This window comes from Crocodylus porosus, unplaced genomic scaffold (genome assembly GCF_001723895.1).
Source record: "Crocodylus porosus isolate Cpor-Errol unplaced genomic scaffold, CroPor_comp1, whole genome shotgun sequence".
In the NCBI taxonomy this organism is placed as follows: domain Eukaryota; kingdom Metazoa; phylum Chordata; order Crocodylia; family Crocodylidae; genus Crocodylus; species Crocodylus porosus.
In genome coordinates this window covers 10,841,474-10,864,980 of record NW_017728926.1, presented here as the reverse complement: position 1 = coordinate 10,864,980, position 23,507 = coordinate 10,841,474, and the positions used below count along the sequence as shown (strand labels likewise).

General features: G+C 48.0%; 1 protein-coding gene across 1 annotated transcript in view; it reads left to right on the top strand.

Moving 5' to 3' along the window:
* Positions 1 to 22,192, top strand: part of LOC109314509 (protein-arginine deiminase type-2-like) — a gene marked incomplete at its 5' end in the record, with an annotated part of 41,980 nt that extends 19,788 nt beyond the window's left edge. Inside the window, 10 exons of the mRNA XM_019541723.1 lie at positions 2,360 to 2,538; positions 4,844 to 4,947; positions 6,140 to 6,251; positions 7,229 to 7,336; positions 15,202 to 15,353; positions 15,961 to 16,105; positions 17,218 to 17,311; positions 19,873 to 19,958; positions 21,116 to 21,244; positions 21,959 to 22,192. Coding sequence (XP_019397268.1) covers positions 2,360 to 2,538; positions 4,844 to 4,947; positions 6,140 to 6,251; positions 7,229 to 7,336; positions 15,202 to 15,353; positions 15,961 to 16,105; positions 17,218 to 17,311; positions 19,873 to 19,958; positions 21,116 to 21,244; positions 21,959 to 22,192 — 1,343 coding nt within the window. The remainder of the gene's footprint in view (positions 1 to 2,359; positions 2,539 to 4,843; positions 4,948 to 6,139; positions 6,252 to 7,228; positions 7,337 to 15,201; positions 15,354 to 15,960; positions 16,106 to 17,217; positions 17,312 to 19,872; positions 19,959 to 21,115; positions 21,245 to 21,958) is intronic.
* Positions 22,193 to 23,507: the final 1,315 nt, after the last annotated feature.

The window sequence follows — 23,507 nt, the reverse complement described above, 5'->3', positions numbered from 1 at the left end:
GTCGTATCACACAGGGTTTTGTGGGTGATGCCATTCACGTCTTGTTTGTTCATAGGGTTATTCTTTGGGTCTGTCTTTTAATATGATGGGCATCTACTGAATAATTGGTGCCCTTTGCTGCAGCCTTTGGGGGGTTTCTTGATCCTCCCTGGGGGAGTCCTCCCTACTTTGTTTGGGAGAGTTGAATGGTGACAGGTGACAGAGCAAGCAGCAATGGTGTCCAGTTGCAGCAAGGAAAGTTGAGGTTGGATATTAGGATAAACTGTCTCCCTAGGAGGGTGGTGAAGCACTGGAACAGGCTACCCAGAGAGGTGGTAGAGTCTCCATCCTTGCAGGTTTTTAAGATTAAAGCCATGGCTGGGATGATGTAGTTGGGGCTGGTCCTGCTTTGGACTAGGTGTGACCTCCTGAGGTCCCTCCCAACCCTCATTTTCTATGATTCGTTGATTCTGTCATTGGACCAGAACATAACGAGGGATCCACAAACACCAGCCCATTTCCCTCCAGCCTGTGGGAGCTGTCTGCATGGCGCTAGCACCATATCAATTAGGGGACACTGTCCTGTGCTGACATGTCCAGGCATGGCATTTTCCCTGCATGCCAGTCTGCAAGTTGCCAGCAGCCTTCTACATCCGGTCGGGTGGTGAAAGGACGGGGCTTTCCTGCAAAGGCAGAAGCCAAGGCCATGCCCCAGGCCAAGCACCTGAACATTATGTAAGGTCACTAGCGGGGGAATGAGTGAGTTAATGGTCGAGTGATGAGTTGATTCCTCTCCCCTGCCAAAATTCCTCAGTGGTTCCCTTGCCAGGTCTAATTACAAAGAAGGCTGAGAAGTTACACATATTCTCTCTGCTGACATTAATTAAGCACGGGGAATGCAGCAGCAAGCAAGCGCTTATGATGGGGCTGCTCTCCACAGATGTTAATAGATATCCCAGAGCTGGGCCAAGGTACCACAGCAAGGCGGTGTGATGCCTGTACCGGAGCTTACACGACCTGGGCTTTGTGCTGATTTAAAAATGGAGCATCTGCATGTGCGAGGCAGGGTAGTTCACAGCCAAAGAGCATGCCCCATCCCTATTGTACTAGATCAAGAGAAACAAGATCACAAAGGAGATTTTAATTGTAAGTGCTGCCTGGCTAGCTATGTGACAGGATTCACCAGGAGATCTCACAGCAAAGGAGGTCCGTATTTTTTTTTTTTTTTACTCTCATTTCACAGGTGAGGGAAGTTGAGGCTGCAGAGAAGTGATGGGACTTGTGCAAGGTCCCCCAGCAGGCCAGGGAATGAGATGGGAATCAAGCCCAGGTCTTCTAAGTCCTGGTCCAGTTCTGGATCCGTTAAATCACTGCAGTTTGCAATGGTTTATCTTGCCTCTGGGCAGTGTGAGACTGTGAGTGAAAGAAACCTAAGAAAAAGCAAGCTCCCCATACTGGATTCTTCTGCCTCAACACCTATTTAAAAAAAAAAAAAGTCAGCTCTCTCCTTTGGTGCCCAGTTTGTCTAGGGGTCGGAGGCAGAAGGCTGAGGGGCATGAGACCAGGCGGAGAAGCTTAATAGACCTGCAGCACTGTCCGGAGGACAGTTGCACAAGAGCTGGTAGGGCAGTGCCCTGCCCACAGCACAATGGCACCCTCTGCTCCCAACAAGCCAAGGGCATGATTTGGGATTTCCCAATATTCCTGATCAGCTGTCATGCTAAACAACTACATGTCCACCTAGCACCAAAACTCAAAGCCTGGACCAGTAAATTAGGGACCAGCCGCAGCGGACTTAGTTGTAAAGGTGGATACAGGAGGGTCATTGGTGCCCAAGACTGGGATCATCGTGATGGAGCTTTGCTCTTGGCTTCAAGGGGCTGTAGGCCAAGGTAGAAACCCTGAAACACAAAGCACTCCTAAAGCCTGGGGGTCACAAAGGAAAATTACCAGTGAATCTTTTCCACAGATCTGAGCCTGCGGCCGGTCACTGGACAGTCGCAGCACAGCTCTCAAAGGCACAAAGATCCCACCACCCCCAGGCTGAAACCAAAGACGCTTTCCTGGCGAGACTGCACGGAGTGCGTTCCCATAGCTCAAATGACAGTGGACTGGCCCCGGATGCAGGCCACTTGGGCTTCTTAGTTCATCACTTAATTAACTTGTTAACTGTTACACTGGGCTATTTAAGAGACAAGTGACAGTCTCCAGCTTTATTTGTATAGACCAGTAGTTCTCAGCTGCCCGTTGCTTTGTGGTTACAGATTTTGAGATCCAAATTAAAGGTGGGAATGGGACAAAGAGTGAAAAAGCTGGAAGGAGTGGGTACAAGAAAGACCTGTCTTTTTTCTGCATGTTCCTTTTCTCCCGCTGTTTCTAGATCCTTTCTTTGGCCACCGTTACATCCACGTCCTGGGCAGGAGAAAGCTGTATCACAGCGTGAAATACACCGGTGGATCCGCGGAGCTGGAGTTCTTCGTCGAGGGACTCCGCTTCCCAGACGAGAGCTTCAATGGGCTGGTTTCCATCAGTGTCAGCCTTTTGGCATCGTTGACTGAGGTTTGGGAATAACAGGAGAAGGGGTCATATCGGGACATTCAGCTTCACAGCAGAGTCAATCGATTGCATCCTTGGGTAGCTCAGTGCAGTAACGCTAGAGAGCCATTTGTTCTGATAGCTACTTGCAGATGAGGATGGGTCAAACGTGTGAAAATCAGGGATGTTTGCAAATTATTCTTCCCCCTTGTGAGCTATTGTGCAACACTTACGATAGCCACTGCAGGGGCCTGGGTGGCTCAGAGAATGAGTTATGAGATTGCCAGGTGGCTAAAGACAGGCTTGTATTACTGGTTGCCTTTATGTGTTTCATGTGAAGTGTGTCTGGGTCTCCTTTCTTGAGCACAATCTATAGCATGTCATCACAGCTGGCACTGACCCTTATTGGCAGCTCTGGCACCAAGTCAAGGAGCAATTGGGCCATGAGGGCTAAGCTGCTGTTACCCCAATCCCAGAAATGATCGTTCCAGCTTTAACTATGAGCAAAAAGCAGGAAGGGTTGCTGCAGTAATCCTGTATGCAAAGTAACAAATAGTCCTTTACACCAGGAATCTCCATGGCTTTGCATTTTGTTCTCATTCACTCCCAAGGACATACAAATGCAAAATGCTTCTGACTTAGGCCTCTTATCCCGTGAAAAACCAGGAGCCATTCCCCTGGAGTCTTGCCAGCATAAACCTGGTGTGAGCAGGGTCAGAACTGGGCCCAGAAAGTCTCTGCATACTGACACCAGTGGCGGAGTTTAGCACTCGCGTTGCACAAGCGTCAGTGCCAACACCAGGCAGGAGGCAGGGCAGGTTTTTAGTGTCCTGACATGAGCAAAGCAAACAACATGCCGACCAAGCAATAGCTTAGTGGGGCGAATATAATGGGATCAAGTCTCCCATTGGAAAGAGGAGCACGTTCCTGTTAATGCTGTCCAGATGTAGGGCCCCATGATGGTCACCATTGCCTATTCTGAAGAAAATGGTGATCTATGCTTAGACCCTCAAGGATTTCCTGCCCCATGGTCACTGGAGTTGCACTTGGAGCGGGCCTCGATAGAGAACCTCTCTCTCTGGTTGTTGCACCTACATAGTAAACCCTGTCCCCCACCAACTCTGACTTCCAAATTTCTTGCTGCAATGCAGGGTTTCCATTCATGCAGGTCCCCCATTAGGCACCAGCTTGACCCTCCAGTTCTCCATTACATCTGTGTTATGAAACAGAAGAAGCTGCTGATGTTACCGCTCAACGCATCACTTGGCACATATAATATGCCCATTTCAGCCCTGAGAGATGTTATGTCAAAGCTCCCCCCTTTTTTCTGGTTCAAAGACTTAAGTGCTTTTTTTGGAGTGTACCCTGCCCAGGCCCCGGGTGCCCGTGTCAAAGCAACAAGACTTGTAGCAAGCTGCAAATCATCTCATGAAACTTCATCCAGCACAGAAGGACTCGGCCCTTGTCTGAGGTCAGGGAGGCTGCGTGCTACGTGATACACGTGGGGGGCTTGACTGTGATCTGCCTGTTAGGAACATGCAGGAATGTGAAGCACACGGCAATCTCAGGTGTCTTTCTGCCAGCAGATAGGAGAGGCAGGAGGTTGTTTCCAGTCTTGGCAGTACCCCCTCCCAGCTGGCCCTGAAGACAGTCCTAAGAAATGCCCCTCCCTGGGAAAAAAAACAAAAAACAAAAAAACCCAGCACCATGGGGTAACACCAGCAAGCAGGTCCCCATGGGGAAAGGGGTTCCTCAAGCACCGCCACAAATCCCATCTCTAAAAGAACTGGGACGTCATCTCTCCTCCCCACAGCACATCTGTGTGGCCACTTGCTCACTACTACTCTTCTGAGGATTCATAGATATTTCCAGACCACCTTAGGACACTTCACACACTACCTCAAAATGCACCAGAAATCGGTCCCAAAGGAGAGCTGCAGAAGGGTAGGCAAGGCCAGACCCTTAGCTGTCGTGCAAATCAGCTGAAGTGTAGAGCTACAAAGCTTAGGATCTAGTCCATCAAGTCCTTTGGGTCAGAAATGTAGGTGAGGCAAAATGCTGGTTTCCTTTGCTCTCTTGAGGCAGGATGGAGCTGATTGGTTTGATTAGCACCTAGAGGGTATGATGTGCAGTCCGGCGTTAGCAGGCTCTGGGAGGAAAGGTTCAGAGCTCATTAAACTGTGGTTGACTCTGCTCGTTTGCCTCTTTTGCCCACGATGATGGTGCCCCCATCTTCCGCCCCTCAGTTAAGTAGTCCCCACGCTGAGTGTGGAGCTTTGTGAGCAGATGGATGCGATCACCATGGATGTTGTTTCTGCTTCTCTTCCAGGGTATCCCCCAGGCTCCGATCTTCACAGACACCGTCATTTTCCGGGTCGCTCCATGGATAATGACTCCAAACACGTTGCCACCGGTGAATGTTTTTGTGTGCAGGTAAAAGCAAATGGAAAAGTCTCCCTATGCAGTTTGAGCTTACTTGTGGGACAGCTGTCATTGCTGGGCATCATGTAGGCAGAGGCATGGGACTGCAGATCTGTATATTAATATATAGCACTGGTATTAGAAATCCCAAAGATGTGAGCTGAGAACTCTCCCATCGATTTGCCAATCCAGTAAGTATTGAGAGTTGTCTTGGCTGGACTCAACCTATTGATGCTCATTCATTTTGAATTCATTACTGAGCTCCAGTACTGCTCTGGATATTGGGTAACACTCTTCTTAGTGCAAGGATCTGTCTACTAAAGCGCTGGGTCCGAGTCCTTCCTATGGTAGTCCATCAGGAATAAACTAGGCCCCACTGATTTAACTGCATGAAGTCAGAGGAGGCTGGAAATACTGAAGTGTTCAGTCCACAACACGACTGCAGTCTCCAGAGCCCCATTTTTCTATTAGTTGGTTCTTGCTGGAGGTACATGATCGAAGTATTTATCAACGTATGAATCAATGTATGATTCAAAGTACACATTCATCAAAGCATGAATAGTTTGTGCACTTCCAGTGAAAATAACTGGCTTCACTCTGAAATGCTGAAAGGAATTATCATGTCCCTGTTCCTTCTCAAGAACAGGTCAACTTGGAAGGGAAAATTGCATTTTTTCCCCCTCTTCTTTCAATCGCATCTCTTTTCCCTTTGTTTTCTCCCCCCATGAAGGTCTTTCCAAAGTGGCCCTGTCTCCAAGTAAAGAATTGTAAAATCGAGGGGCTTTCTTGAAACTGGCCTAGACACTAAATGAAAAGTGACTATTCTGACTTCTCTCTAGTTTTGTGCAGCACATTTGGTTTTTCAGATAGTGAGGGTTATTATTCACAGTTTTAACATAGCAGAGAGTTTAGTGATGATGGGTATCAGGGCAGGTGATCGGCCTCGGGCAGCAGTTTCCCCCCATCCGAGACTTCACCAGCCTGTCCTTATAAGAAGGCACTGATCCCTACACATTGGCTCTGCAGCTCCAACTCACACCGTTCATAACTGCCAGCTTCCTCTCTTCGGTGGTGTGTCCTTCTAATTTATTTTTGAGGGCAAGGGGGAAGGAGCATGTATTGTTTTCTTTTCCGCTGCAGTCCCATCAGTGGCTTTTTTCCCCTCCTCTGTCAACCACTTCTCCTTTTCCCTCTGCTTTCTCAGCGTGAAGGACAATTACCTGTTCCTGAAGGAAGTGAAGAATTTAGTGAGCAAAGCCAGCTGCGACATGAAGGTCTGCTTCGGGTACATGAACCGTGGTGACCGCTGGATGCAGGTGAGGAGGCGACCAGGGGCATGCCGGACCATACCAGGACTTTTTTTCTTTGAACATTAAAATCCAGCAGCACGAGCCACTTCTAGATGAAGTTGTCATTGTAGAAGCCTGCATAGCATGGCTTGCCCAGCCTAGCTTCATGCTGCGGTGCTACCTCAGTTTCCCCGTTTCCATAGGTCAGGCCCACAGGCTCCCAGCTGTGGCTTCTCACCCAGCAAACGCCTACCCCTGCTCCTGTCTGGTCTCTTTGGGAGCTCCTATCATCCCTCAAACTTCCCCTGGGCATGTCTGCATGAGATGCTTAATGCACATTGGCCTAATAACACCACGCAGTAACGTGCCTTGGCAAAAACCCTGCTAGTAGCCAACTGCACAGTTATTGGGCTAATGCTCAGTAAGCATCCCTAAATAACCATGCACTGATGCTACTGTGCAGTAACTCTAGGCACTGTGTATTTAGTTAGTACTTTATTAAAGATGTACTAAACTAAAATCTACGGTGCATTATTGAACGTGTAGACATGCCCCCTGGCATTGATCCCTTTATTAACTGAAGAGAAAAGTTGGCACAACCACCTGGAAAACTGGGCCCAAATCATCGCCAGCTGAGAACCCAAACACTGAATGCCTCCGAAGTAACAATCAGGACTCACAGTAGAGTTGATATCTTTTATTAGACCAACATGATTTTTGCAAAAACGTTTCTTTAATTGCAAGCTTTTGGGCACAAACATCATTTATCAGGTATTGGAGAAAAGATTATAGAAGTTCTCCTGGGTAGAAATGAAAGTTCATACTTCATAGGATTTCACGTTGTGAAGCTGTCTCCCTTCCCCTCGATGTGTTCCTCCTCCGGGAAACAGAGTTAATGCTAGTCTGCTTTGTAGGGGCCCTACTGAAAGGCTTTTTGTCAGGCCTCACTGGGCACTTCCCCCCCCTTGCCTGCATTTAATAAATGGGTTTTCTTCCTTGACCAGGATGAGATTGAGTTTGGCTACATTCATGCCCCTCACAAAGGCTTTCCAGTGGTCCTGGACTCCCCCCGAGATGGTGGGCTGAAAGAGTTTCCCATCAAGGAGCTCCTGGTAAGAGCTTTGCATCTTCTCGGTAAACATGCGTGGTATCCCTTGCCTGGTCTCCCAGCAGGAGAAGCTTACGGTGATTCGCAAACATCTTCCAGGATGGTTCACAAAAAAAAAAGAGGGGTTGAAAGGGAGGCAGATGAAACCAGTGGTGGCCTTAGGGTGGTTGGAGCCCTGGGCAAGAGAGTCATTTGAGGCTCCTTTTGAGGTACTTAGGTGAATATTAACCCACCAGAGTTGCATCGTGGATCTTTTTAATATCCATGGAATGGAATTGGATAAATAGTCAAGTGTTAGCATGCAAATAGAGCCACTTCCTTGCAAAAACATAACCTCCAAAAAATTTGTTGCAAAATTTTGGGACTCCCTAAAATGTTGGGCTGGGGGGTGGTCACCCAGTTTGCCTTCCTCATAGGCTGCTACTGATTAAACCATTGGGGTTTTTTTACTGTAATGTCCATAAAGAGATGATTTCTACTGTGGCCATGCTAGAGAAAGTGATTCCAACCCCAGCAAAGTCAAATGAGAATGCTTTAAAGCCAGCTTCAAATGTCTGTGATCCACTAAAGTTTACAAGGGGGTCAGGAGAAAAGGTGCTGGCTGAGACCATGAGTATCTGATTCACCTGACTCTCAGATCCCATCATTACAAAAGGAGTCACTGGCCTAACTGAATAAGGGAGAGTCAAATGTGTGAGAGAAGAGCACCTGCAATGCAAAGCAGGTCTGGCTAGGTAGAGGGTCTGCCATCATTTGGCTGAAGATGCCAAGGATACAAATATCTGTGCTATCGGGGCAGCATCAAAGGGCAAGTTGGAGCCTAACTTACCTAGAGACGGTCAGAAAATGGAGACCACCATCTAAGCACTTGAAATAGTGCTTTGGTCTCAAATGGAAACAAAAGGCCAAAGCATCTCAAAATGTAAATCCCAGATTCAGAAGTCTCAATGCTGCTTCAATGAAACGTTTAGTTTCAATGATGTTGAAATATTATAATATGGAATACCGGTGACTATACATACACTTGGTATTAAACATGATATATCAATGCTGCTATGTTATAATGTGAGCCAGGTTTCTTGGCTGCAACGTTTCCCACAGACTCGCTGGGACACAGACTCTCTTTTGATTCTGCACAACAGAAAGCGCGTCGGAGGCAACCTTATCCCTCGCATGGGTTCCTGGTTTGGATCTTCGTAGCTATAATAGCTGCAAAAGGACCAGCAATGAGATAGGTGGACCCAGGTCAGAAGATCAAAATGAAATGCTCCAGTTAGATTGAGGACTGTTTAAAGCCATTGAAAGTGTTGTTAAAATGGACCTGCCTCCCACAAACAGATCTATTTTGACAAAAAATGGCATTTTCCAGTAGAAAACCATCCTGGTTTTGACTGTGCTGGTCACCTGTGAGCTATGTTCTCCTGCACGCTACAACCGTGCAAGCGCGCCAGCCTTTTGCAGGCCCCCAGAAGTGTAACCACAAACCCTGGGGTCGAATTGTACATGCCAGAGCAAAAGAGGGAGTGAATCAAAGACAGCCTCAGGGAGGCTGACAAGGAGACGCTGGAACAAATCGGCCATGAGACAGGCTTTGAATGTCATTTGTTCGCTCGGCGAGAGGCAACCGTCCCCCCTCAGTCCACTTCCAGGCAGCTGGTCTTTTCAGGCACAGGTCACAGTTCAGCAGAGGTGTCCCTTTCAGACCAGCTCCCTGAAATCCCTCCTGTTCCGAGGATTAGTCGCTCCCCTGCCTCACAGAGAAGCCTTTTTGCAATTTTGTACCCACCTGCCTTAAGCCCAGAAAGCAGGAAACATCCTTCCTTGTCTTGCCCATACAATAGATCCCAAACACCTCTTTAAAAATGAACTACCACAGTTGCATCTTCTTGCTCTCATCTGGGAGCAGGAGTAAGCTGCATCCATTTGAAATCGGGCAGGAGGCCAGGTCGATTTGCACCTTATATAGACTAACTAAATCAGAGATGCCTAATTCTGGGGCCAGGTAGATTCCTAGATCCTCAGTATTACAGGCTTGTATTTCTTCTCAGCTCATTAACATGTTTCGCCCCCTGGTTAAAGAAAAGGAAACCCTAATAGGAGCTGATTTATCCAGTGAAAGGGAGCAAGATGCAGCTGGCCGCCAAGTGATCATTCTCCAGGCTTATCTGTGCCAAATATAAAGGGGACAGCTCTCCAGGAGGCAGGCTCAGAAAGGTTATCTTGAAAGCAGTGAGGCTAACCTGGGAAGTGGCCGTAGAGAATGGGGATTGAATGCGGGGTGCTTGGGGGAGGAAAGAAAGAAAGCAAGACTGGATGTGCTGGGGTCTGAAACCATTGCCTCTTACACAGACGTAGCACGGTTCTGGGATGGGATGTCTACCGCAACATGGACTTCGGCTGCGGGCTGCCGATGCATCCCCTCGGCATCGCACCGCCCATCAGTGGCCTAAAGGGTTATGAACACAAACCCTCTGACCCATGCTACCCACATCCATTCTGCAGACAGCTCCCGCTGAGCACCAACAAGATCCTTGTCAGCATCTGCCACTGCTGTGGCCTATGGCGCAGGCAGGGAGTTCCCATTAGTCCTTGCTGGGAAGCAGCACCGAACAGCCCTAAAATTTGTAAGCTGGGGGGTGGATCTTGGATTTTGCCGTGACCACGGTAGCACCGGCCCATCTCTCTGCTGCTTGCTCCTTGGCACTTCTGGTAACCGGAGAAGAGAGCGGCGTGCCGCAGCTATCACACAAGCAGCTCCCTTTTGCTCCGTGTCCATTTGGAGAAGGTTAATTGCTTTCAAATGCATTGAAATATATCATTTATCATGCCTGCAACAAGTATAAGCAGTCCTGCATTCGTCATGCAGGATGGGAATAGCACATTGATCGCCCTTCTTTACAAAATAAGCCAGGCAGCAACTTCTATCTGCCCTCTTTGTAAATTCTTTGCTTGGTATTTCGAGAAGCAATTTCAGCCTTTGGAGCAGCAAACACGTTATAGGCTCCAATCCTGAGCTCCCAAGCTTTGCCTAATCCTCCCTCTATCTCTTCAATCTCATTTTCCAGCTGGCACAATTTAGCCAAACACCCTTTTTTTTTTTTTTTTTCATCCCCACCCCATAGAGAGGCACGTGCTTTGCTCTAAGCCTTCAGGGAACCGCTCAAGGGGGAAAAGGAGACGTGAGAGAATTAGCCTCTCAAAATGGAACTGGCTGTGCTGGAGCTGATAGGACACGAATCCTCCCGATGAAGCAGGGATGAAAAAGCAATCATTTTGAGAACGAGGGTGCATCGTTGGGGATTTGAAACCTGGCTGGCAATGGTGTCCCATGCCAATGCTTATTAAACCAGGCTGTCTGAAAGGCTCAGCCCTTTCTCCAGTCCCAGCTGGAATAGCAGGGCAAGAGCAGTTCATTTTATAGGGTCAAGGGAGGGTGCATGGCCTTCCTTCTTTTCCCCAAAAACACATCGCAGGAGTGGAGCTACTTCACCATGTCTGCTCCAGTCTAAGGGCAGAGGATGATCCACCCTGATGCAAGTGGGTTTTCTTGTGGCAGAAAGGTATCGACAGCCTCGTGGCAGTGGATCAACCCACAAAACATGTCATGGAAGATGGGGAGTCTAAGAGGAGCTACGGCCCTCGGTCCTGTCCCCTGCAAAGCTGAGCAAAGTCATATAGAACTTAAATGTTGGTGTATCCATCAATCACGGCTGCCTCATCTGAGACCACTGGGGACTAGTTTTCAGAAGGCCTGTGTGTTCTCCAATGCCAGTGACTCCAGCTGGAGCTGGGCGTGCTCACAAGCTTTGAAAAATCAGGCAGATTTCCAGATGATCTCTGCTCCCATTTCAATGGTGAAAGGATGTGCGAGATGTTGAGGCGCATACTGCATTGAGCAGTAAAGTGTAAAGTATGCCGGGTACTGGGCAGATCTGGAAATCTGGCCTCTTGATTTAGGTACTCAGCTGAAAGCTGAGCTGACCCACCTCAAGTTGGGGACCTACAAGAATGGTCTCTAGAACATGCTGCTCTCCATGCCTCCGTTTCCCAGTTTTTGTCAAAACACATTATTTTCTCCATCAGTTTTTTGAGACCCTTAAATGGAAAAGAGCTCCCGGGGGTCAAGCACTATACAAAGCAATAGAAAAGTGAGTGTAGGAGCCATTTGCTAGACCAGAGAGCACCCCTACTGGCCCGCCACAGGCTCCCTTCTCATATCTCTAGGGTCATATGCCTCCAGAATGGCTGGAGGAACCAGCAGAAACCAACCTGTTAAGTGAACATATCCACATCCTCTCATAAATCCTTTTGATGACCCCACAATGACTTGGATCTTGTGCCCGCTGTGCACGGGAAGGGATCTCTTTCTGCTAAGCATGTCGTCCAGAGCTAATTTGAGCAAACCAATGGGCATTCCAGGGAAAGAAAAAGATCCCAGAAGACTGGAAACCATGAAGATGAGCTGCATCCAACATCCTCCCCACTGGCTTGGTCAAGCTGACCTGAATGTAGACTTTCTGATCATCCACATGGGGCTAATTGCAGTATCTACAGGCTCTGTCCTCTTTCTAATGAATACATCTCTAGATTGGATCCTTCCACTCCAGCATATAAGCAAATGAATATCAAGCTGATACTTGCTGTCGACAAGAGGGGTCTTCAAATCCCCTAGTCCCCTACGATTCAATGACTATGAATGAGTTCTCTCTCTACCTTCAGCATTATCCCCTTTATATGAATGAGGACACTGCAGCATAGGGAGACGCACAGTGATCTGGGCAGGGATTAGATTTGGTGACTCGTCTCTTGACCTCTTGATAAACTTAAATGTAACTTATAACTCAGCAGCTTCAATTTTTTTTCGTTGTTGTGTCTGGACTGGAATATGGGGGCAGGGGGCCAGACTCAGTGACCTACTGAGGTCCCTTCTGACGCCAACATCTATGAATCCTATAGGGGATTTTTTTTTTTACCAGCAAGACAGACAACAATGCATTATGCTTCTCCCACCTCTCAGCTGAGAACCTAGAGCCAAGAAACGTCGATATGCCATCTCCATTGGGAGCGTCAAAGCTGGACTTTGCCGTTCTTGTACCAAGAGGTCACAAGATAACACATGGGGCTGGCCAGGGCACGCAGGGCAGATCCCACTGATGGCTAAGCCCAATAGAAGCATATCGACTTACTGAAAAGAAAACACTGTCATACTGAAGTGTCTAATGAGTGTTTTTTATTAATAGGTCTAGAGAAATCCGTGCCTATTCAGACAATTGACCTGGCTTATGGGTAGATGAGGAAACCCAGCAGTGCTAAGTAACGGGATGAGCAGTTCTTGGATCCACTGAAAAAAAATGGGAGCTATTTGATCCCATGCACATGGCTTCTTTTTGCTTCTTGACATGTCTTTTACTGTCATGGACTCAAAGTCTGATCTTGTGAGGTCTCTTTCAGCCCCTAACATCCATGAAGCTATAAGTCTTTTCTTCAGATTGACTGAGAGCTTCCAGTTTCTTCCCTGTGCCAGATGAAGACATCACACTGTCACTTGCTGTACAACTCTGAGTTTCCTGTCTCTCGACTCTGCCCTCCATGCATCTCCTGGAAGAGTGCTTCTGCAAGGCCTTTCTCCATCCTTTCCAGTAACCAAACCATGAGGATGTGATCAGATCTCCAAGTCCTCCCAGAATAATCTTATTTACAGTGGAACAGCCTTGCACAGGCTGTAGTTTTTTTTGCTGAATCAAAAAGTCTAAGTAGTACTGACCTGAGCACCTAGCCCAAAGGAAGGACACAGAGTAGAGCCTAGACCTGGCTGCTCAGTGGAGCTGATCTTGTAAAGTTACTGCACCTTGCAACTCTTCTCTTGGAAAGAGTGAATGGAGAATTTGAAGTCACTCTGTGCTAGTTCAAGGGACCATCCGAGGTGCAAAGGAGAGGAGAATCAGTCCACTAGGACCCTATGTTGCACACAATTCTCCGATGTTTGAGGTCAAATGCTTCAGGGAAAGACTGTGATAGTGAAAAGAAATATATATATCAGTATCAATAAATATATGTATATATGTGTATGTATAGATATATAGATGTGTGTGTGTGTATCTCAAACATCAGAGAACTATTGTGTACAACATAGGCAGGGTAAAAAGCACCCCTCTGCAAGAGGATCACCCTAAGCTCTGTGCTTCACTTAGTGTCATTAAAGCCCCATTTTGAAGCCTTATGAGAAGTGGGATTGAATGGTTGGGATGTTGGAGATTCAGCACTGATACAGATTTCACCCTGTGTGACCTACCATCTGACTAACTTTTTCTGGCTGGTACCAAGAATTGCTGGTTCAGAGCTTTCCAGCTTCTCTCTGACAATGTTATGACAAAGATTATGCCTGTCTCCTTTTGTAATCTGGGGCTGGCTCTCACCCAAGCATTTGTTTTTTTGTGGCTCTGATATTTTTACCTTCTGGGGGCTGGGTGGAATTCAGCAGGATTTTTTTTTCTGCCCGCTTGCCTTGCCACTGCCAGCCATTCCTCTTGCTGGAGATCCCTTGAGCTCTTCCTCCAACTCACTTGGCCAACAGAAGGTTTGTAACACAGCACGGGAGTGGCGGATAACTCTGTTGTGGGCAGGGGTAAGTGACCCGGCAGACACTCTCAGGCGGCCTTGTAGCAGGAGAGCTAGAGGTCCTACTGAGGCTGGGGTCAGTGCAAAACGTCCCGTGAATTCTTCTGAGAGGTACAGCTGATTTGTGGAGCTAAAGGGAACAGACAGCCCAGTAGTAGCTGAAATAAAGAGCCGGCTTGGCTACAAACCACCACGCCCTGAATGAGTCTCTGTGAAATCCTGGGTTGGGCCTAAAGAATAGAAAGATGCAGTGTTGGAGCTTTTACCCCAGTGACTTCAAGTTCCTCTGCTGCAATGTTCCCGCTCTCCTAAGGATGTAGCCAGTGGTTATGTAGAGTCAAGGTCATGGCCAGTTCCCACGGGGCTCCCCTGAAGCGTTGGTCTCGGAGGCTCTGACCTGTTTCTTAGTCGGTGGGGGTGGCCAGTCTCTAATGGCTTCAATCCTGTCCCACAGGGGAGCGATTTTTGCCCTCACCCACAGCGTCCCAAATACACCACTTCAGGTAATGTCAACTGACATTTCTTTGCCTTCCCAGCCTGTTTGGTGTCATCTAACACAGTGGTTAGATGAATCCAGTGCAATTCAAAGCCCTGACTGTAGATGACAGTATCATTGATGTAAGCCATTGCAAACTGCTCACATCCTTGTATTAATAAATTATTCATCAGTCTCTGAAAAGAAGCAGGAGAATTGCGCATCCTGAAAGGTAGGATTGTGAAATCATACAGTCACTCAGGGGTGGAAAAGGCAGAAGGACTAGGCCAGGTTTCTTCCCAAGAAGAGAAGTTGCAGTGGTAGCTTTCCCTGCCGCCCCCCAGGATGGGGGGCAGTTAGCACTTCCCTCCATGCCTGGAGAGACCTGCTACTGGTGCAGGGAAGAATAAGGGCATCGCATGCAGAGAAGGTTCCTTGCCCTCTTCCCTCCAAATCCTCATCCCATGTCCATGCAGTATCGGCATAACCAAGGTCCTATACAACCTTCAAGGTTATATCCTTGGGTATTGTGCGTGCCAGATGCTGAAGACTGGACGTATCTGATGGTGTTGCTTCCCCTTTTTCCATTAGCTCTCCCTGTGCACCCTTCTCCAGTAATACAGCAACTGTGGACCCTTCACTTTATTCTTTCTAACCCTGTTTTTGCTCAGAAGCTCCAATGTAATGGGTGTTTCTAGCCTGGGACTCACCAGCTGGAAAAAAATGAGGAAGAATTCATAGTTTCTAAGCTCTTGTGATGACTTCTTTTTTTTCAGGGTCCAGACTTTGGCTATGTCACCAGGGAGCCTCTGTTTGAGGTTGTCACCAGTCTCGATTCCTTCGGCAACCTGGAAGTCAGCCCTCCTGTGACCGTCAACGGGAAGGAATATCCCCTGGGGAGAATCCTCATTGGAAGCAGTTTCCCCACGTAAGAGAGTCAGAAAACCTGCATGTTTCGTGAGGATCAGGGAAATCCTGCAGTGATCACTGATCCCAGCTAATTCCCCATCTCCCTCCATAATATACTGGGTATAGAAGCAAAGCCTGTGTCTGGATCTGTCTTGCCGGGGGAGCTGCTGTTAGCAGCTAACCCCATGGATTCAGAAGTCTTGCTTTGGCCCATAACAAGCTAAACAATTTTTTAGAAAACCCAGGTTGCAGTTTGTTTCCTGGTTTCAACACACCCTTCACCAAGCTCTCCAGAGGCTGGGAGTGTTTGGACCTCTCTGTAGTCAGCGGCCATATGATTTGAGAAGCTCATTTGCTGGCTCTCTGATCTGCTCAGTATTCAATTTTATCAGGATCACGTTGAGAGAGGGTGGGTATGGGGGTGGGGTTGGATCTCTGTGTTTTACCTGTAAAGTGTTTTTTAGATCCAAATTTGAGTGCCTCGCTGCTGTATGAGGTCAGACACCATGGGAATAAAAGGGAATTGGAATTTTTTCTTGCATTTCCTTTTCAGACCATCACGATTAAAACTTTTACCCCAATTGTGAAATACAAATTTTTGTTTTCCCCTCTATTTCCACTACTAGATCAGCCGGAAGGAGGATGACTAAAGTGGTGAGAGATTTCCTATATGCCCAGCGGGTCCAGGCACCCATAGAGCTCTACTCCGACTGGCTCACCGTGGGTCACGTAGATGAATTTGTGACCTTTGTGCCCATTCCTGGCAAAAAGGTGACCTCCCTGATGGCAATTCTGAAAAGTTTACTAAGGATAGGGATGGATTTGAACGCTCTGCTGTGCATCAAGAGCTGATTTGCTAAGCTCTTTGGCCACAATGCCCCATAATGCCCACAACACTTGCTCTGTATTTGTGGGGGGGAGAAGGATATCTGAAATCTCTACTTGCTTAGGTTGGGAAGAACAAAAATAATTGGCCTGTTTGCTGCTAGCAGGGTCTGCTGAGATTTTTTTAAAAGTGCCCAAGCTCTAAATTAAAATTGGATGCCCTACTCCTGTTTGAAAAACCCAGCCATCGTTCTCTTTGTGTGGTGCTTAGATGCCCAAGCCATGGGTGCTGTGCAAAAGAAACGGCAAGAAAACTCATCCTAATAATGCATGAAAGATGGCAGCCTCAATTGTGGGGCTTCAAGAGACTTCAGGCAGTGTAGACTTCCCTATGGACCAGCTGGGTGTGAGCCACTGCTCCTCACCTCTCAGCATATGGCCCAGTCAGAGTATTATGACCTCTATAAAGACCTAGATCACTGACCTGTGAAAATCCGTCTCTGTTCCGGGTTCATTCAAAGAGAAATGAGCAGAAATGTTGGTACTTCCTAATATACCTGTGCGTTGCATTCTTCTTCCCATGAGACGTGTCTTCCTAAATTAGGGCCACCAAAATGGGACAATATAGTCCGGCCTCGTAAGCAGCTTGAGAGGTAGCTTGTGCTTTGGTGGATGTAGATGCGTCTCAAGAAGCAGCACCTTGGCCATGAGGAAGGTCCGGTGGAGGTGTCTTTGCAGATTACTACTGAGGACTTTGTATGCAGCGATCGAGACCCTACAGGCATGGCAGTAAACGCATAGGGTTCGGTGCAGGTTAAAAGACTTTGGGGACTTGAGAGTTTGGCTCTGTAGCTACACATTTCCAAGTCAGGGTAGGCAGACAGTTCCCAAGTATCTCCCTTCTGTGCTCATGGCAGCCACGGAGCAGAAGGTTGCCTGGCGTAGAGGCAGCGTGTTGAGAGATCGTGCTGTATGGGTCTGTGGTGCTCTTGATGATTGCTGTTTCATCCTCTGGGCCAAGTATTTAACTCTTTCCTTCGGTCCTGCCTTCCTCCCAGCAATTCCGGATGCTCATGGCCAGCACATCTGCCTGCTACAAGCTCTTCCAAGAGAAGCAGAGAGAGGGCCACGGGGAAGCCACGATGTTCAAAGGTCAGTTTGTGCAGACAAGCTTCCTGCCAAAAAGAGAGAGGCCTGTACTCTTAGAAGGGAGCATGGGGTAGTGGGCAGAGCACATCATTAGTACGAGGAGACCTGAGCTCTATTCGCCTCCATCCCATTACAAACCCACTTTGTGATCTGGGGTGAGTTACTTAACCGGTCAGTGCCTCAGTTTCCCCATACAAGACTCAGTTTGCCCTGACTAACCCTGAACTGAAATACTGCATCACCAGCTCAGCTTTCTTGTCTGTGGAGTCATTTGCTATGGGCTGAGCATTCGGGCTAATATATTCTCCAATGGACGCATCTTATTTATTGTCATACCCTTGCTTCAAGCTTCACAAAGAACCAAGGGAGCAAGAACCACGTTGCAGAGAAGGGAACCAACAACGTGGCCATCTCGCTGTGTCCCAAACACTATTATTTACATCTGGTGGGAGAAAGCCTGTTGCTCTCCTGAAAAAACATTGCCTCCTACAGAAATGCAAAACTCTCAAACTCTCGGTTCAGAGATGATGCCTTTTATTAGACCAACTAATTTCCTCCTACACACACACGGAGGAATTTGGATGCGAGATTAGAGTCATAGTCCATGCAATCAGGCATCCTGACTCGGGGGGCTTTGGTTGGAAGCAGGAGCTGTTCCCAGGTGATATATGTACCCGGCTGTTCCCAGGTGATATATGCACCCAGCAGGGGAGTGGAATAGGATCTGTGTCTTGGGTCCTACAGGAATGGTCTTAACCTGCTGGAGAAGGGGACTGATGCACCTTTGTTTTAAGCAAGCAGAAGGGTCGTTAATGTTCATGAATTTGCCTACCTCCAGTATCTGCCGCCGACCACCCACAGCGGCAGATCCCGGGGGCTGGCCATCCGCTGTGGGTGACGTTCATCCAGTGCTTACCCAGGAAGCCTGATAAACCCCATACATCCCACACAGACCCTATTTTGAGAAACTGAGTGGGACTTTAGCACCTCTTTCCCTGCGTGCTGGGCTGTTGCTCCGGGATGAATTTCACATTGAGCCACGCAGAATCCCCTCATCTTCTATATTTAGATGCCATTAAGCCTCTACATTGTTCTCACAGTGTAGCACAGAGGCCCAGCACGCCGATGGCACTGGTAGATGAGGAGATGTGCACCTGCCGACAGCAGGCGCTCGATGCCTCTGTTGACACAGGCCTTGAAATCTGGTCTCAAGTTTGCCAGCTAAAGACTTTCCTTCCCTGCAGATTTTCTCCTTCCTTGGGCCTGCAGCACCTTGATTTATTGAGCGCTGACTGCGCCAGAGACTTATCCCTCATTTAACAGGAGAGATACCCCCCAGACGGAGCACCTGCCGGCTAATAAAACATTCACCTGCCGTAAAGGCATTACCAAGTGCATGGGTTTTTGGTTGAAGTCATGGTGGTCTAAGGACATCGGCGGGCAAGGTTTTTTGAGTAGATGTGAACTCTTTTATGAGACCAACTGAGTTCAATAAAAGATACCACATAAACTAAAATAATAAAAGAGATCACATCTACTCAAAAAACTTTGTCTGTCTTGCCGAGTGCATAATACACCAAAGGCCCTGGTGTGCAAGCTTCTCTGGATGGGTAGTTGGCTTGGACACTTTCTAGTTACAAATCCCTTCCACAGTGGCTTTGCTACACTTCCAGGATTTTGCCCTTGTTGGTGCAGCTCAGTGGCATTCCCAAAGGCAGCACAGGTGAGGCCTAAATTTCTCCTATCAGCGTCTGGTGTAGACCCCACTACTCCATGTAGGTATTTCCACAGCACTCGTCCATGCAATGACTGAGGGCCTTGTAGCCCCAGCTGCTGTGTTCATCCTCACAACACCCCAGTGATGTGGAGAGGAGTCATCATCCCCATTGCATGGAGGGGGAAACTGAGGCACAGAGAAATGAAGGGGGAAACTACCAGAGATTTTCTAAGCACTGCTATTTTTTTTTTAATCTACCTGTCACTAGACAGTGTAAGGCAGATGTTCACAGCTGCTGAGCACCCCAACCTTGAATGAAGTCAGCAGGAGTGCTCAGTACAAAGCATCCCTTGCCTGGTACAAAGCATCTCTGCTTGAGACCCCTCCCAGTCACTGGCCACCTTTTGGAAGCTTTTGCCCAAGTGATTTGCTTGAAGAAACGTGGCAAGTCCACAGCGAGGTGATTAAATCTCCTGGGTTGCAGTGCAATACTGTATCCCTCAGACTGTCCTTCCTGGTTCCAGAAACCCCTGCTCACCTCGGCTATTAACATTTTAAATAAATAGGACAGAAGGAACTGATTGCTTCTCATGATCAGCCTAATGACATCAGTGAAGCTATGCCATTAATGTCAACAAGTTTGACCTGAATCCCAGGTCTTTTGATGGCCCAGAGGCAGATCCAAGCTTTGCCAGAGCTTGGGGGGGGGGTGTTGAATCCAGGGGTGTCTGATCCCAGCTACTTGGATCAAGGGTCATGGTACCACTGCTCCCTCATTTCACTGCAAAGTGCCGTCTTTGGGTACTATTTCATTAAGCTAATGGGTGGCTTTGTTTCCTACATACAGGTTACTCAGGAACAGACACAAAACGGGTCACTATTAACAAGGTCCTCTCCAATGAAGTCATGATGGAAGAGAGCCATTATGTGCAGGTAAGAGCTACAGAGGGTTATGCATGGGCCTGGACCCCTTGACTGCTGCTGGAGAGCACAGGCAGATGGCACTGAGTAGTGGAGCTAATATGTGCCACAAGAATAATAGCCGGTGGAAGCACAGGAGGATCCATGACAAACCAGGGCTAACAGCATGGTGGAGGCAGGGGAGCTGGGCTACAAGGAAGCATTGCACCTGGAGGAAGGATGCTGCAGGTAGGACGAAGGAGTAAAGGAAGTGAATCTTGCAGTATTGCATCTGGGGCAATGCTGCAACCCCCTGGCCCTGCACCTTCCCGATCGGGCTGGGGCAGCAGAGAAGGTAGAACAGCAGTACCAGGTCAGAAGTGGGAGGAGAAAGGAGGAAGGCGAGGCATCCCTCGACATCCATCCCAACCTCCCTCCCCAGGCCATGCCCATGTCTCGTGGCCCACTCACCCCCTGCTGCTGGACTCTTCAAGCTCCCAACAATACCTGGTTTTGCATCTGCAAAACCTGCCTGAAGCCTACAGCAAATATTTGAACCATTAGCACTGACTACCATGGCCAGGTCTGTATAGGACCAGGAGACAATGGTGAAGTAGCTGTGACCGCAGTGTGCCCATGCAGTAGGAGAAACACAGGCCATAAATCTCATTAGGCAATAGTCCTCCTTCCTCCTTCCTTGTCGCCCATGCCTTTCCTTCAGTTCCTCTCCTACACACACTCCCTATCTTACTACAGGGCACAGCAGGTTGGGGCTATAAAGTTGCAGGACAATTAATCACAGGGATTTCTGAGAAATGGGACATGAGTTTTATTTTAGGCCTCCTTCCCGCTCGGGTAGCAGAATGTGCTGAAAGAACGTGCTAGATTAGGAGAGGTCTCCCTACCTGCTTTGAAAGCAGAAGGGGAAGAGAAATACGATGATCCTGGGTGCCAGCTGCTTGCAAGTTTCCCATGTTAGCCCCATTGCTGGAATAACTCGTGAGGTTTTGCATTGCAAATGAATTGGCACCTTCATTATACTAGGAGGGCCAGGGAGAAGGAAGCAGATATGGGTGGAAGCTAAGGTTTTCTGTGATCATCTAATGCATGAGAATGCATCGTAGACCTGTTCGACTGTCTCATGCTCAGCTGTATTAAGTCTGCGGTTGTTTCCCTTCCCTGTGTCCCAGCGCTGCATTGACTGGAACAGAGACATCCTCAAGAAGGAGCTGGGGCTCAAAGAAAAAGACATCATCGACCTCCCAGCTCTCTTCAAGATAGACAGGAATGGCAAAGCCATGGCATACTTCCCCAACATGGTGAGAAACAGCCCTACCCTGGGAGAGCTTGGCTTAGGGTCAGCCCTGGGACACCTGACAGCAGCCACTGGGTTGGACAAAATGATCTACCTGGCTAGACTCATTTGAGTCCAGTCTTTTCTCCCACCCAGGCAGGGGGTCGGACTTGAAGATCTACAAGGTCCCTTCCAACCCGACTTCTATGATTCCATGATATGATTCTATGATCTCTGGAGGTCCCTTCCAGCCCCGCTTCTCTAGGAGTGTAAGACCCCATGATCTGTCAGGGGACAGTAAAACATGAGTCTGTAGGTCACGACCATGAAGTACCTGTGACACGAACAATAAAGAGCCTTCATAAAAGTAGAGCAGCACCTTGAACTGCTCCCAGACATCAGAGCAAAGCAACTCAGTCTCCAAAAAATAAGAGTAATGTCAGCCAGGGGCAGCCCTTTTCAACTGTCTGTTTGCCGTGGAGAGTGTGGAATAGCAAATGCCAGTCTTACCTCCATTTCCTGCCTCTCATTAGCGCTTTAATTTTAAGTGATAAGGAAGTGTCGGTTGTAGCCGTGCGGGTCTAAGGACATAAGCAGAAAAGGTTCTTTGGGTCAATCCAATATCTTTTATTAGACCAACTAAATAGTTGGAAAAATTAAGATGCACTCCAAACCCCATGCATGACTTGGCCTGAGCTCCCCCAGGCCGTAACCCCATGTCTTATCGCCCCCTGCACAGGTGAACATGATTGTGCTGTCTCGAGACCTGGGGGTCCCGAAGCCATTTGGGCCCATCATCGAGGGAGAATGTTGCTTGGAAGAGCACGTCCGCTCCCTCCTGGAGCCTCTGGGACTGAGGTGCAGCTTCATTGATGACATCTCCTCCTACCACAAGATGCTGGGAGAGGTCCACTGTGGCACCAATGTGCACCGGCAACCCTTCTCGTACAAGTGGTGGAACGTGATTCCCTAATCACCGAGCGGCCTGGGATTCCTGCCTTAGACAATCACTTGGAGGCTGCTTTTTTGTTGTTGTTGTAGTTTGTTTGCTTGCAGTTGGTCAGGTTAATCTATATAACTCTGCTACGGAGTCTGATGGTGCCCTGCTTTGGCAGCTGTGTGTGTGGTGTGTTTTGCCTGGCAGGTGGTAAGGTCCGTCAGCAAAGTGCATGCCCCAGCTCTCAGCCCAGTCCACCCTTGAGAGCGTGTGGAGGTCTTGGCAGCTGGAGGATGAACCAATTGGGGATGGAAAGGCACAAAGAAGGATTTGCAAGAACCACAGTAATGAAACCCATCATCTGCTGAGTTTTGCTGACAACAATTTGTAATAACAATAATAAAAGGGTGGGGAAGAAAGTGTGGAAATCTCTCGGCCTCCTCTTTAAACCTGTGGGTCCTGCGTTGTCATTTCTCCTCTATGTTGCACAGTTGAAGGGACGGGCTTTTCTTTAGCAACAGAAATGAGAAGGTGTTGACTCTTCTCTAACCATCATGTCTTTTTCTATTGGTGTAGAAACCAGGGTGCAGAAAGAAGACAAAAAAAGAAGGGCAATCCAAATGGGAAGGAAAGTAAATTCCTTTTTCTGACCATGCTTTGTTCAGAAGAGGATGCAGGGATACCACTAGTGCCCAGAAAACTTTTGTGTTTCTTATGCCAACAGAAGAGTTGTAAGGGCCTGTGGGTTCTTTTGTCTTCATGCAAGGCTGCAAGAAGCCCTGCCACACTTATATTTTGACAGTCTAACTTCTTCCCTTTTGGTGCCACTGTTTTACCGAATGTGACAATCTCAAGCCTTCTCCTCAATGTGATCCATTTTAATTCCATGGGCAATGATGCTGTTGGAGCCTTTCCCTGAATGGACAATGTGGATATTGTCTCCATCAAGTGGACAGTTTAAGGGATGGTCCCCTCTCCTTCCAATGAATGGCACTGTTACCTATCAAGTAGATGAGGAGGATGAGCTTTGTTTGCTTTCTGGAGTTGACATTCACGTCGTATAAACCCTAGACGTAGAGGAATGAATGTCTTGTTCCTCTGTAGGAATGGTTAGCTACATGGAAAAACCTTATAGATCATTCATCCAGTCTATCCTCCAGCCAAGTGGGAGCTATTACACGCTTTTAGCATTTTTCCAGCCTACTTTTAAATCTCACACAATAGGGTCCATTTCCCTTGCAAGATTTTAGTAGTCTTAGTAAATCCCTCCTACAGGCAGATTTTCCCCTATCATCAGCCTAAATATTCCCATTCTTAATTGCACGCTTTTATCCTCACTTATCCCACCATA